Source organism: Sceloporus occidentalis, unplaced genomic scaffold (assembly GCF_023333645.1).
Source record: "Sceloporus occidentalis isolate IW3139 unplaced genomic scaffold, rSceOcc1.0.p SCAF_10, whole genome shotgun sequence".
NCBI classification, from domain to species: Eukaryota; Metazoa; Chordata; class Lepidosauria; order Squamata; family Phrynosomatidae; genus Sceloporus; species Sceloporus occidentalis.
Genome location: NW_028316990.1, coordinates 14,159,023 through 14,174,911, shown reverse-complemented (window position 1 = coordinate 14,174,911; position 15,889 = coordinate 14,159,023). Strand labels below are relative to the sequence as shown.

General features: G+C 42.1%; 1 protein-coding gene across 1 annotated transcript; it reads left to right on the top strand.

Annotated features, from left to right (window-relative positions):
* Positions 1–5,834: 5,834 nt before the first annotated feature.
* LOC149305935 (uncharacterized) lies at positions 5,835–14,244 on the top strand. The gene is made up of 6 exons (XM_089539702.1): positions 5,835–6,046; positions 6,728–6,779; positions 9,608–9,795; positions 10,526–10,684; positions 13,416–13,526; positions 14,003–14,244. Exons 1-6 carry the CDS (start codon positions 5,900–5,902, stop codon positions 14,114–14,116), a joined length of 771 nt encoding a protein of 256 aa, XP_089395828.1. The 5' UTR covers positions 5,835–5,899; the 3' UTR covers positions 14,117–14,244.
* Positions 14,245–15,889: the final 1,645 nt, after the last annotated feature.

The window sequence follows — 15,889 nt, the reverse complement described above, 5'->3', positions numbered from 1 at the left end:
TTTATGCAACCCTCTGGGAGAAGCTCTATGCTGGAAATCAGTTGGCTTCAGTTTTCACAGAGCTTGGTTAGTTGGGGACAGATAAGGAGGACTTCAGTGACTTGTTTTCTTCCCTGCCATCCTTTTGCTATGGAGAGTGCACCACAACCCTCAGTTTAAAAAGACTTAAATAGGTTTTTCAGAAAAGATATTATGATCTGAACAGTAACAAGAGAACAACAAATCGCAATACTTTGGGAGATATCAAATCTCAAAAGCATTGCTTAGATCAGTTAACGTGTACACCGCTATGATCTTGAATAAGGAATAAGCGGTATATAAGAATAAAGAATAATAATAATAATAATCAGTTGAATCCCTGTGGGACCAGTGTTATTCAACATCTTTATCAATAACTTGGATGGCAGAATTGGGGGCACACTCATCAAATTTGCAGATGACACCAAATTAGGAGGAGTAGCTAATACCCCAGAGGACAGGATCAAAATTTAAAATGACCTGAATAGACTAGAAAGCTGGGCCAAAGCTAAGAAAATGAAATTCAACACGGAGAAATGTAAGGTACTGCACTTAGGGCGGAAAAATAAAATGCAGAGATATAGGATGGGGGACACCTGGCTGAATGAAACTACATGTGAAAGGGATCTGGGAGTCAAAGTAGACCACAAGTTGAACATGAGTCAACAGTGCGATGCGGCAGCTAACAAGGCCAATGCGATTTTATGCTGCATCAAAGTTCCAAGTTCCTTCCCTCCTTTCCCCAGTATCTTCTATCTCTAAAAATATGAAACAGCAACTCATCTGCCAAACCTGTTTTGCAGTTCAAAAGGTTAATGGGACACGTCAATGGGGCAAAAGCCAAGCTGACTCTTCTGCAAGACTTCTTTCTCTGTGTAATTTTCTGAAAAGCTTTATCATTTCCTAGATTCACCTTGACTTTCAATTCAGTGATTCCCCCGAGTATGACAGGGGCTATATTCAAGTCCTCCATTACAAACTGGGTGTATGAGCAACCACCGGAAGATGCATTGGACTGAGGAGGCATAGTGGCCTGTCATTGTTGCTCCTCTATGCCACCATAATGGGACCTTTTTCACTTTTTTCTGGGCAAGAGCTTGCTTTTGATTTTGCTAGTACATTTGCCAATCTATTTCTAAGATAACATGCAACTGGAATCACTTAGGGAGGAACTTTAAACACTTGTACAGAGAGAGCAGTTGGCTTGGAGTGGTGCTAGGCTCATGGCTGGCACCTGTGGAGATAGCCACACCTTGGGTTGGCATGGTCCCAATCACATGGACAACCTCAGCTATAGATTTTGCCAAGTCATTATGAATCAGGCAAGTAAGAACTATGAAAACAACAAATATAGACACAAGGTTGGACCTTCAGTGATGTGTCCCTTGGTTGCTATAGATGGATGCCCTCCCCTGCCAGTTCTTCAGGGCTCCCAGTAGCTGAATGGAAGTGTTTGCTTTGTATGATATTTACATGTTGTTTTGTACATTCGACCCTCAGTATCCGTGTGGGATCTGTTCCAGACCCATCCACAGATACCATAATCCATGGATGCTGAAATTCTGTTGTCTCCAATAGTGGCGCAGTCACATGGCCATGCCACCATTAGGGACAGCCTCCATTGTCCCATGGCGGTGAGTGCATGTGGCTGTGCCGCCATTGGGGACAATGGAACTTAATGGTGGCATGGCAGTTTTGTGAGGCACACCATTCTTTGCCAGAGAAGGCTAAAGAGCTTGTAAAATTACAAATACTAGGTTTTTATTGGATGGAACAACACAATTTGGTGTCAATCTGCAATACTTTTACTGTCATGTAGATGCACCTCTTGAGTCATTTCCTAGCACATTCAGTCATTATTGGTCAGGTTTCCTGAAATGCTCAGTGATTATCAGCTAAGGCTCAGAGTGTGCTGTTTCTGCAGGTTACTGATATAAACCTGAAGGCATCCTGTTGCGCATTGTGTGAAAGGTTCTGCGATTTCTAGCTGAAAGGCTCTTTATATCAGTTGTCCTTTGTTGTGCAGGAGTGGCAAGGGAAGGCAAACAAAATCTGACCACTCCCAGCAACTTACAACTTCAGTGCCTGACTTTCTTCATGGAATTTTTTTACTGCCATCTCAGCCACTTTTCTGACATGGATAGAGTAGCTTTCCCAGTTGGTGCCATCGAGATTTGATGGACTACAACTCACATCATCCCCAGTCAGCATGGCTCATGGTTGCCATACAGAAAGTTATACCTCCAAAGGAAAGGAAAGACAATACAGCTCATCAAACCAAAAAGAATGTCAGTAATACATATATTATGTGATCCTTATCTCCCATGACAGTTAGATGTTCCTTGTACAGAGAGATCATTGGTTTTACTTACAAACATCCATGCTGTTATTTTTATACCCAGATCTCATTTATAACATCTGAGTTGAGATGGGGGGCAGGAAAATTTTTCCTTTTCCATGGTCAAATAACTTTCACCACTCCTGAAAGTAATATGATATGGGGAAGTAATATAATAATATAATGCAATGTATGAAATTGGTGTTTGTTTATTTCAGTCTGTAGGAGAGCAGCCCATAAGCCTTAATGCACATCCCAACATCATCTATCAATTTCCTTAATGAGTTTCCATTCAGAAATTTCCAACTTCTATATGTCTTCCAGTACCTTGCTTCATTCTTGCTCCCTCAGGGCAGGAATGTTTGTGGGGAGCATCTGACACATTAACCAACATCAAGCTGGTAGCCAGTTATGACTTCTTGACAAGTTTGATAAAGTTACTAATGTGATAATTTGGAGGGCAAGGTCTGTACTTTGTTTGGGAGGGAAAGCTGTTAAGTAAAGTTGGGCAGGAAAGTTCATATGTAAATATGCACCAAACTGAACTGTCCTGTGCTTTACGTGCGAAGGAAAATGTCCAAACAGCGAAGAATTATCTAGCCCTTAACAAATGGCTTCCCTTGCACCAGTTTAACCCCTGGGCCTCGAACTCTGCCCACAACTGGAATGCACATGCTCTTACTTCTGGCATCTATGGGGCAAACTGTAGTTGAATACTGCAAACACAACTGCACTTTAACTCTCTCTGTCTGTATATTTAACAACAATAAAAGTTGTCCTAAAAGTTCCATGCGTCCAATGAGGGGCCAATGCAGGACTTGATTTTAGGACTCTTCTGACTGTGTTGTTTCTGTGACGTTTGGTAGTAAATCTTATGGCACTAAATAAAATTTACACAACTGATGGAAATACAAAATAGAAATTACACTATAAATGATGTACCTCCCTTTTCCTCTTAAATATACAACTGAAAATACCACTACCTTATTCAAGGTGAAAACAATCTACTCCTTAGCCCTGGCAATCGTTTACGCCTTAAACCCTAAGATCTCTGCTGCACATCTCAAATGCAGTGTCTCAAAACCCCACTAAAGATATGCTAGGAACCATAGGTTTCATACTGGTGGCTGAGACTAGAACAGGCACCAATAGTGGCACAGATCACAAATTACTCATATCAAAAATAAGAGTGAAACTCAAGAAGAAAACAAAAACAGTCATCATACCAAAATATGATCTAAACAATATCTCATCCGAATTTATTAACAATATAAAGAACAGGTTTGTGCTACTAAGCATAATAGACTGAGAACCAGAAGAACTATGATCTGAAGCCAGGGACATAATAAAAAAAGAATGCAAACAGACACTTTCAATAGACAAAAGGAAAGAGAAGAAACCATGGATGATAGATAAACTGCTACAAGCAATAAAGGAAAGAAGAGAAGCAAAGCAAAGGGGAGACAGGAACAAACTAAGAACCATGCAACAATACAACAGCTAGTGTGAAAAGATAAAGAAAACTACTACACGACCAATGCAGAGAAGTACAAGACAACAACAAAAAAGGAAGAATGAGAGACCTATTCCACAAGATCCAGGAAATCAAAGGAAAGTTCAAAGCAAGGACTGGGACACTCTATGACAATAAAAATAACATAATTCAAGATCAGGAAAGAATAAAAAGACATTGGATGCATTGCACAGAAGAGTTATATAAAAGAGATGACAAAATGAAGGACACATGGAACAAAGAGACATATGAAGATGAGGTGGAATTCTAAAAGGTGAGGCGGAAGCTGCAATAAGAGAAATGGCAAAAACAAATGACCAGGAACAGACGATATTGAAATTGAATTGCTGCAAGTGACATTGGCAGAGTCACCTCTCATGCTAACCAACATATGGCAACAGACATGGAAAACCAAATGATGGCTAACAGAGAGAACATACTGTAAGAAAAGCAGACTTGGACACAGAAAGAGGAGGAGTGAAAATAGGATGAAGGAATATCAACAATCTAAGATATTCAGATGACACTGTAACACTAGCAGAAAACCTCACAGACATGGAGGAAGATCAAGGAAGGAAGTTCAACAGACTTGCTGTTGAACATAAAGAAAACAAAAATAATGACTACAGAGTATCTACAGAAATTCAATCTACACAATGAGGAAATAGAAATCGTAAAAGAGTGCTCATACCTTGGATCAAACACTGATAGGAACGAGGATCACAGCCAGGACATCAGAAGACGAAGAATGGGGAAAGTGGCTATGAAAGAACTAGAAAAGATCCTAAAATACAAAGATATACAACTGAACACAAAAGTTTGAGTCACACAAGCCATTGTATTTCCTATTACCATGTATGGATATGAGAGCTGGACAATAAAGAATGATAATAGGAAGGAAATCCATTCATTTGAGATGAAGGGCTGGAGAAGAGTGCTGAGGATTTTCTTTGTTGGCCAAAGAGACAAACAAATGGGTCTTAGAGCCGATCAAGCTAGAAATCCCCATGGAAGCCAAGTTGACAGAACTGAGGCTGTCATACTTTGGCCACATGACTCACTGGAAAAAACAATAATGCTAGGAAAGGTAGAGGGAAGTAGAAAGAGAGAAAGGCTGCATGCTAGATGGATGGAGTCTATTGTCACAGGTTTGAGTTTACAGGAACTAAGCAGAACAGTGGAAGACAGGGAGTCTTGGAGATGTCAAATCCTGAGGGGGTCAAGATCAACTTGAGTGTGGTTAACCAATAACAACAACAAAAGGAAGCATAGGAGCATCAATCCCCTGTGATCTCCAAAGAGCAACTAGAAAATCCAAGTTTCTGGCCGTTTCCCCTCAACCCATAGGGAATGCATACAAACTCCCTCCCTCCTCCTTTGTTATGCCATGTGCAGATGTGCATAACGGCTGCCATATGGACACCTGGACTCAAATCCTCACTTGAGCGTAAAAATCCACTGGGTGACTTTGGATAAGTCAGACTCTCTCACCCTCAGTCAATGGGAAGGGTAAACACCTTCTGAAGAAACTTGCCAAGAAAAACCTATGAAAAGTTTGCTTTATGGTCGCCATACAGTAAGTAAAAAATGATTTGGAGGCAAACAACAACAACAACAACAACAACAACATTGAAACAAGCCTTGGTCCATCTAACTCAGGATTGTTGGCACTGATTGGCAGCAGCAGCTCACTACTGTTCCAGGCAGTACTCTTTCCCAGCTCCATTTTGTAGAGTTAGGGACTGTAGTGTTTGGTAGTGTTAGAGAGTAAACATGGCCCCTTTTAGATGCAAGAGATGTACCTCATGACTGAACTCTGTTGCACTCCCATATCAGACAAAGAACCTGAGCTTATCTATGACAAAGGCAGTGTGCACTTTGCCATCTATGTGGTTTTGGTCTATTGCCAGAGATAGACTTTCTAAATTGAAACACGATCCGGTCTGATTATATAAATCTGGGTGGAGGAGCTGGGGACTTAGGTTGGCACAGAGACTTGTTAGCTAGTTAGAGACGGGGAGGCAGGAGCGATGGCAGTATTGAAAGCACGCAGTGTCTTGGTGACTGGATCCAATCGGGGCATTGGTTTGGAGATAGTCAGGCAGCTGCTTGAGAAAAAGAACCATGCAGAAAAGATTTTTGCCACCTGCCGGGACCCAGAAGGACCAGGTGCCCAGGTAAGCCCTGCTGTGGCATCACTTCTATGTGGGGCTTGGTGCCCAAACAAGGGAATCAAAAGTAATCCAAAAGATTATATGTGGAGAGTAGTGGTGATCTCTTGTGAAACTTTTAAAGGGAGAAGCAATCTTTCCTCCTGGGTTTAGGAAACCGTTTTTTCCCCCCTGAAATATTTTGCATAGGTGAATATCCCTAAGGAATAAATTCCATGGAGTTTAGTAGGATTTTCTTCAGGATAAAATGCTGAGGGTTGTATGGTCTGCTCTTACTAAAACGTATGGTAGTGGGGGAAGAAACATGAGCATTTACAGCTTCTCAAAGATACAACTAATTTGTTTTTAACAATTTATAACACCATATCCTAAATAATAACACTAGTGATTTATTGTAGGAATTCCCAGAATTTTTGCCACAGTGTATTAAATTGAAATATTGTTCCATGAAATCTTGCCTAAAAGTACTCCACACTCAGAGAAAGGCTACTGCTCAAATATTTCCAGGAGAATACGTTTGCTGAATCACAGTTATGCAACAAAGAATGCAACACTTTTGCTGAGCCACAATAATGTAAGAAGATTAAAGCAGCTGGACCTTGACTCCTTCTTGTTCCATTTGATATAAATTCCATCTCCAGGATTTGCTTGGACACTTTGACCAACTTTGTTTTGTATGTCTTTCAGAACTTGAGGAATTTGGCTGCGAAGCACCCGGAAGTGGAGATCATCCAGTTGGGTATGTGCCTGGTCACTTCATTCCCCAACAATTCCCTCTTTGTACAGGATAAATACCACCAAACCATCCTGAACTCCATCATATTTCCTGATTTCAGAAGCTAAATAGGATCAGTAGAATACCATCAGTTAAAACAGGAGATCTCTAGATAGAACTAGGACATAATCCTTCTTGAAACCCTGAAAGGCTATTGCTGCCAGTCAGAGTGGCTGCTAGTAAAGAGGTTGATGATCAGACTCAGTGCATAGGTCCTGAAAGAGCTGAGATTTCACACTTGTAACAGTACAGCATTTTTCTTTCCACAATGATCTCTCTAGAGCTGGTGAGCAGCCCATAGCTTGGATGCATGCCCTATTCATTGTTGCAGGCTGCCAAAAGACCCCAAGGTCTTTTGCCATCAAGTTTGCCACCGTAATAGTGGTAAAAAGTAAGTTTTCTTTGTAAAAGCAGGGCTTTCACTTTAAAACAAGCCATATAGTCTGTCTAGGGAGCTAATTTTTGTTGTTGTTATCCACCCTCGAGTCGATCTCAACCATGGCAACCCTGTAGATGAAACATCTCCAAGACTCCATATGCTCCACTGCTCTGCTCACATCTTGTCAATTCATACCTGTGACCTTCTTAAAAGAATCCAGCCATCACGCATGTGGCCTTCATCTCTTTCTGCTTCTCTCCATCTTTCCTAGCATTATTGTTTTTTTCCAGTGAGTTGTGCCTCCTCATGATTTGGCCAAAGTATGACAGCCTCAATCTAGTCATCTTGGCTTCCAGAGAGATTTCTGGTTTGATATGCTCTAAGACCCATTTGTTTGACTTCTTGGCTGTCCATAGTAACCTCAGCACTCTTCTCCAGCCCCACATAGCAAGTGCTGGCTTGGGGGTAGAGTGGGGTTGTGGCATTTACATGACACATGCCCCGATGCTGCCCCCAAGCTGGCGTCATGCCTCCCACTCGACTAGATGGCGTTCAGATGCCGCACACCACAGGAGCGCAGAAGAGCTGCTGCCACCGTGGAGAGAGCAGCTTTTTTCCATCCCAAAAAGGAGTGGCACTTTGCCACTTCTTTTTGGGCCAGAAAAACGCCAGATCGAGGCTGTGGTGTGTGGCTGCTTCAGCCCCTATCCAATGCTCAAAGGGGCGGTGTCAAGCTGCTCCTTTAAAACCATCTGTACCAGCCCTTACTTCCATTTCCCCTCTTGTCTTCAGCTTAATTCAGTTAATGCAAATTGAGCTCAAAGTGAATTCAGCAGTGGGGAGAGAAGAAAGTGGGGAGAATCTTGCCCTTCCCAAGTAGATACAGTCAAAAGCAAATTGCAGCAGCTTTTCCTAATCTCTGTGTTCTTCCCCATTAATAGTTTTTTGCCATCTTGCCCACACTCTGTTGTTGCTTGGCCACATGCATCTCAGTTTTCATCTGTGAAAAGTTGGAGGGTATGAAATTCAAGGGGTGGCCCTCCACTCTAACTCTGTATCCACTCTGGTTTAGAGGAGCCCACATTTCAGGGGTGTGCAGAATGAGGCTCTGGGATACAATACAACAACCCTTGATACACACATACTGCCTATCCTTGTTCTAGAACAGTATCCAGGGGCAGTTGTATACTTTTAAAGTAGTTTATGGCATGGGGCTGATCTATTTAACATAAAAATACATCCCCCGCAAATCATAACTCAACTTCTGTCACCTTTTTGATTTGTGCTCTGAGCATTTTTTGCATTCCCTGTGGGCTCCAAAAGGTCTGAAACCCAATGAACTGACTACCTCTGCCATATAGTGCCATCCTGAGAGAGCAAAAACATATCTCCAGGCCTCTTAGTGCCCGTACAGACAGGCCAAACTAAAGCTGCTTCGGGTCACTTTGGAGGTATGCTGTTTTAATGATGCATGCGTCCTAAGAGGCCAGAAGCCATGCCAAAGCCATGGACCACAACTTTGGTATAGCTTCCGGCCTCTTAGGATGCGTGCATCATTTAAACAGCATATATCCAAAGTGACCCAAAGCAGCATTATTTTGGCCTGTCTGTACAGGCTCTTAGTTTTGGGTCTTTAATTGTGTATAATCCTTTCAGTCTCAAATACTATACTTTTGTAGTGTGAAAGAGATTCAGTTTCAGTACACAATGTCTCCACTCTGTTCCAAATATTAACTTGCTTCTATTGTTCTCATAGAATTGTCAAATGTTGGGGAATATGTTAATAAATTCTTTAGGTAGTGCAGAGAGAAAAGTGAGCCATTGTAGCTCCTATCCTACTGCTCATTCACCCATCAACAAAAGTCTACCACCAGCAATAAGCCATCTATGGCCATATCAGAATCTCTAGTCTTCCTGGCATCTTGGAATCCAGAATGACCTCATCTGTCATCCTGAACCAACGTTATTCAGCTCAGCCTCAATTCCTATCCAGTACTGTTCCTCTTCACTGATTGTAGGTTAATGAAAGACCCCCCAGGGTTTCCTTTTCCAATCTGACAATCCTTGGAATATAGAAAAGAATAGTTCACATATTTGTACCAGAGCAAAAATATGTGTCACTCTGCGTTCCCAGTGCAGGGGAAACCTTGGGATGGTACTGTATGGTACTTGCATCGGCAAACATGTTCTTCTCCAGAGACTTTTTTTTTTTTTTACTGTATGCAATTTTTTTTGTCTACTTAAAAAATACCATGGGAATTGATCCACAGTGCTCTGTACTTTTGGAGCAATAAAAGTGTGAGTTACAGGGAGTTGCAGCAGGACTGCTGAATGGCCAGTGGGGTTTTCCTAGGAGAGAGGTGGTTAATCAATAATGTTCATCACGTTTACAGTCTTCTCTTTGTTGCTTTAGACACTTCTGATCCATCCAGTATCAGAAATGCTGCTGCCAGAGTCAGTGAGCGGCTGAAAGGAACTGGACTGAACCTCTTGATAAACAATGCCGCTATTGTAAACGAAAAATCTCTGGACTCAGAGACACCAGAAGGCATGGCTGAAGTGTACAAAACCAATGTGATTGGGCCTTTCGTGGCATGCCAGGTAAGATCCACTCTTGCAGAGAAACATGTCATCTTTTCAGAAAATGCATGGGTTATGAAGGGTTTTTTTCCTACCTGGGGGTGGGTGTTTAGGTAGGCTTGCCTTGTTCCTGGACTAGAACTTACCTCCCAACATTTGACAGATGAAAACTGGGACAAGTCTGGTCGATCAGCATCAGAGTGTGGCCAAAATGGCAAAAGTTAAGATGGCAAAAGGAGAAAGAAGACATGAGCTAGTTAGCCTGCTGCACTTTCTTTTTGTTTGAGCCTACTGAGAAGGACAGGACTTCACTCCTTGTTCTCTTCTCCCCATTCCTAATGGAGTGCAGACTGCTTTTACACTTTCAACTCAGTTTACAGCAATTAAGTAAGTGAGGAGAAAGGGGAAAACTGGAGGGATAGAACAGAAATTGGGACATTTTAAAAGCAACTGAAAAAATGGGATGGGAGAGGATTAATTGGTCCTGTCAAAGAGGAACAGTTGGAGGGTATGACAGATTAGAGACATACGTTCAACAGGTTGTGGAAGTGAGGTAGTAGCAGGTGACACCTGTTGAACCATGACTGCAAGCAGTTTCCATCTGTATAGTTCTAGAGACACTATAGTGTGCATCTGGCAACTCAATTTTCCCTGTTTGCCTCAGCCTAGTAACGTTTGCACAGGTGAAGAAGTGATGTCCAATTGTCTTCACAGAGTGTTTGGCTCTCCTTGATTCCTTCTCTTTCTCCAGGCATTTCTTCCCTTGCTGAAGAAGGCAGCTCAAGAAAGCCCCCAGAAAGGGATGAGCTGCAGCAAAGCTGCCATTGTCAACATATCCAGTGAAGGTGGCTCCATCACCCACGTCTTAATGTGGGAAACTATTCCTGCTCTATCGTACCGTTGCAGCAAGGTATTGAGATCCCAGTGATGATAAGATGAAAGGGCTGCCTTTCGATAAGGATTTGACTTTCAGTTATTTGCACCCTAGATTCTTGGTGGGAAAGTTGTTGAGAAAAACCCTAAGTCTGGGTATGGAGATATGTTCACCGGTCCTAGACGGGGTCACACTTCCCCTAAAGAACTGTGTTCGTAGTTTTGGAGTGCTCTTGGTTCCGTCCCTTCAGTTGACAGCTCAGATAGATGTGATGGTCAGGAGTGCTTGTTATCAGCTTCGGCTGATATGCCAACTACGACCCTACATGGCACCAGGTGACCTAGAAACAGTAATACACACTCTGGTAACCTCTCAATTGGACTTTTGAAATGCACTCTACATGGGGCTACCCTTGTCCCTAATGTGGAACCTTCAGTTAATCCAAAACATGGCAGCCAGGTTGGTTGCCGGAAAATCAAGAGGCAACCATATAACACCAGTTCTGAAATCTTTACAATGGGTACCAATTAGTTTCCGGGCTTGTACAAGGTGTTGGTAATCACCTTTAAAGCCCTACATGGCTTAGGTCCAGCTTACTTAAAGGAACATCTCTTTCCATACAATCCACCCCGCACACTCAGGTCCTCTGGGACATATTTACTATAGACTAAGAAGACTAGATTTGCAGTGGTTGCCCACAGGACCTTCTCATCGGCCGCTCCTAAACTTTGGAATGACCTACCGGAGGAGATCTGTCACATAACATCTCTTGAGGCCTTTACAAAAGCCATCAAGACGGATTTCTTCCGGCGGGCATTCCCAGATGAATAACATGGGCCCTCTCCACTGTCCCACAACTATGCCTTCTTGACTCTCCCCTAAACTGCCTCATTGTAATGGAAAATAAATTATATTTCAATTTTTATTGCGATTTTAATAACTGATTTTATGCTGTTGTGTTTTAAATTGTGGGTTAGGGTTGTATTATTATTTTACTATGTTTTATTTTATTTTTATTGTAACCCGCCCAGATCCTCCGGGGAGAGGCAGGTTTTATATATATATATATATATATATATATATATATATATATATATATATAAATACATACATATCCAGGGGCGAGTCCACTCCATCAAATAATGACCCAAATACAAAAGTTGGAGAAAAATGGCCACAACTATTTATTGATTCCAGCTGCATTTAGCTGGTAGATGCATGGGATTGGATCCAGGCATCAGGCAGACATAAGTCAGTGTCTCAATGACATTTTGAGGCAAAGGACTCAAATGAGGATATGCATATATTGACTGGTTTACTTATGTTCTGTAGGCAGTATGCATAATCCTAAACAAATACCAGATATGTCTGTATGTTGGCAGAATTGGCTATATAAATGTCTATATGCAGATTCTCTGGTCTACATACAGGTCCTTGGGTCAATAAGAAAAATCTATCTGCCGTGTTTCCAGGATGGAACCAGATAAGGCCAGGCAGAAATATTTCCAGGAGGGGGAAAAAGTCATATTGAATTGTAGTCCCTGAGCTGACTTCTTAAATTGTAATTTTAATGTGTGTGTGTGTGTACACACATATATACATTGCTACTGCTTTTAAAGTGGTGAAAATACTTCCAAAATTAAATGTTGCAAATGACATTGTATGGCTGAATGTTAGAGCAGATAGGAGTAGATCCATGCCACTTCAGGTAAATAATGAAATCTCTCTTCTGTTCCACGTTTACAACACAGATTTAACAGTTCAATCTGCAGCACTGGCAATAGGACAGGATTTTCACTTCATCTGAGGGTAGGGCATATGGTTATCCATGTGGCACACACACTTCTGTTCTCCAACATTTTGCCATTTTTCCTGGCATCTTGCTGTCTGAGATGTGTGACTGACTCATGGCCATCAGGAGGGCAGTGAAATGGGACTTATATCTTTAAAATATTCTCTATCTTAATTTGGAAATGGGTTTAGATGTCCATAGTCTCCTCCTTCCCAGGATATTTTTTTTTTTGGCCCACACCTAACCCACTGTCCAATAGCAGAATGTATGGAGCACAAATAAGCTGGCTTACCTCTTCCAGCTTCAAATCAGGATGTTATCAGATAGCCGCCAATCTAGCCACAATGCTGCCACCTTAATGCATCCCCGAGTCAATGCCTCGCTCAGCTGGCCATTTTTCGAAGTCCAGAACTCTCCAACTTTGAAAAAGTGCTGGCTGAGAAAGACTTCACCAGGTGGTGGCATTGCAGCTAGATTGACGGTGGTTTACGTCTGATAACATCTGGGGGCATCCTCGATCCTGATTTGAATCTGGAAGAGGTAAGCCAGCTTATTTGTGCATGGGATAAGCTCCTATGTCTATCTGAAGACCAGGGATAGACTCATCAGGTCAGCAGAGCCAGATTTTTAAAATAAAATCAGCAAGAACTGTTATCTGATTTTTGGAAGGCTCAGGAGGGATGAGTATCAGTTGAAAAATATGCAACCCTTTTGGCACCTTTTTAAAAACTGATTGCAGGTTTCCAGCCAGTCATGATTAAATAGGATCCATAGTCCTGAGCCTGGGAAATTGGACCCTGGAACCTCTGAGCATGCCACCCCTCCAATAGAAAGACAGATCTGTTTACCATAGATTACACTAATAGAAAATAAATTCCACAGCCTTCTTTACATAGGCCTTCCTCTGACCACTGTCATCTTATGGAACTGAAATGCATCACACATCTCCTTGTTTCTGGTCTGTCTTCTTTCTAGGCTGCTTTAAACATGCTCACAAAGTGCCAGTCGCTGGGATATGCAGCAGATGAGATCCTGTGCATTGCTCTGCATCCTGGATGGGTGCAGACTGACATGGGAACTGCACAGGTTAGTGATTCACACAATGGAATCTCAGAACTACAAAGAAGCCATGACATTTATTTCACTCCTTTGGCTTGCATCAAAGTAAAGTTTAGAATGCATAAATATATTTTGGGATTTCATTTATCAGTAAGAAAATCTATTTCAGTCACTGAACTATCCAGCATAGCCTTCAGCCCATTTTCAGTTTTAAATTGTACAATGCTAAACTCAGATACTAAAATCTAGCTGGATCCCCCAAACCTGATCATATAGACATAAAGTGTATGATGAGGAATGGTAGGAATTGTGGTCCAATAATATCTGGAGGGCTTCATGATTTCCACTCCTGTTTTACACCAGTTTTTGCATAACAGATGCTAAGCTAGACACTTTGTAATTTCCTGATTCTTCTTCTTCTTCTTCTTCTTCTTCTTCTTCTTCTTCTTCTTCTTCTTCTTCTTCTCTCTCACTTTCTTTTTATCTCCTCTTTGCTAAACCAGGCTACGCTGCCAGCGAACGTGAGTGTGCGAGACATCCTGAATACCCTTGCCCGCCTCTCAGAGAAAGACAATGGCACTTTTGTGAATTGGGAGGGGAAAACGGTTCCTTGGTGAGACACTCAGCTTTACTTGCCTCCACTGGAGAAGGAACCACATTCCCGTTGGAGGTGCAAAAGCCCAACTCGCCATGTAGTGCTGTTTTGATTACCTTCTCATCAATAAATACACATTTGTTTTCTGAAAGTCTTACAATTTTTTCTGTCTGCCTCTTTTTTGTGTAGGATTTTTTGATTTTGCCTGTTAGTTGTTGTTCGCTTTAGCACAGAGGAAGGCTGGTTATATATGCTTTCTTTTAAGAGGCAATCAAGAGGTTGTTTTTTTCAAGATACAGGGTGCTGAGATGGTAAATTAGACCCTCCTTGTATGCAGGTTCTTTCATCATGGAAAGTATTGTGCCAATAAGGTTGCCAAATGAAAACTGGCGAGGGCTCCTGTTTAGAAGAAGTATTTGCAACAGGTGTTGCTTGTTACCTGATTGGATGACAAGGACCACCTGCTGAAATTCCTCCTTCTCCATACCTGATAAAAGTAGAGGTGTCCTTCCCATTTTTCACTCTGAGAAACTCAAAATGTCAGATCTAATAATTGCTTTTCCAACCTGTGTTTGCTGCAAAATAATAACCTGTGATTTTAGTAACCTGTGGCCTCATTCCCATTTACCTCTTGATTCGCTTCCTGCACCAATTCCTGAAATCGGTTCAGTAAACAGCATGGCTCCCACTATGGACCTTATCGCCACGCAATTTTAAATGTTTTGGGGACTGAAGGAGGATGCTCATGCGCGCGCGCGTCTGGCACAAAACGGAGTTTATCGCATACAGTCCCCATTCCGTCCCCCAGCGCGCACCCATTCCCATCTAGTCCTGACGGACGCCATTTTTTGCTGACGGAAGGTATTCCGTCAGGCAAAAATCACTTTCTGCCGGACGTGCGCGCACATGAGCGTCCTCCTTCAGTCCCCAAAATGTTTTAAATTGTGTGTGCGATAAGGTCCTATGTTTGTTCCAGTTTCAATAATCGGCGCAGGAATCGACAGCAGCTTCCCCACCATTGTCTCCCTCCATCCTCCTGGTCTCCTGGACTGAGGATGGAGCATGGGGGAAAGCCGCTGCCAGTGGAAACCAAGGCGGGTTCAAATCCTATTTGATTCCACCTGGTTCCCACTTGGGCTGAATCGATTTATTTCCAAATAAATCGATTCATCCCAAAAAACACCCCATTTTACCAGCGTCTGTTTGACACAGGTTAAATGGGTAAAAACCATGCCCCCACTTTCCGAATCACTTCAGCGATTCAAATTAAGTGGTAACCATGGTGGTTTAAACCAGACCATTTCAAATTACGATCCGGTTTAAACCATAGTGGGCACAAGGCCTGTGATTCAATTCCATTCTTCATAGTTCTGAAAAGCATAGAAATTTCTTAAACTGGCCTCCTAGGGTCCATGCTTTAGGAACACAATTTTTAAACTAACCGAAAAGTTACACAATTTTCTGCAAGTTCCCAAATCAGACACGTATTCTTCATCTGGGGAAGGAAGTGCCAGAAATGCAGTGGAAAGGGAGAGGTGAGGGAGAGAAAAGAGAAAATGGTCCAAAATACACTGCAGAAATATCCAGTTTGAGACCGCTTTAATTGCTCTGGCTCAGTGCTATATAATTCTGGGTACAGTAGTTTTCTGAGATATTTACACTCCCCCCACCCCTGAAATTAAGGTTGGGAAAACAGCTACAAGTATGAACAACCCCTTTTAAACCGGTTTATAACCAGTTTCCAAACCGGTGTATAACGTAGCGTGAATAGGGCCAGGGTCTCTTCCGCCTCTGT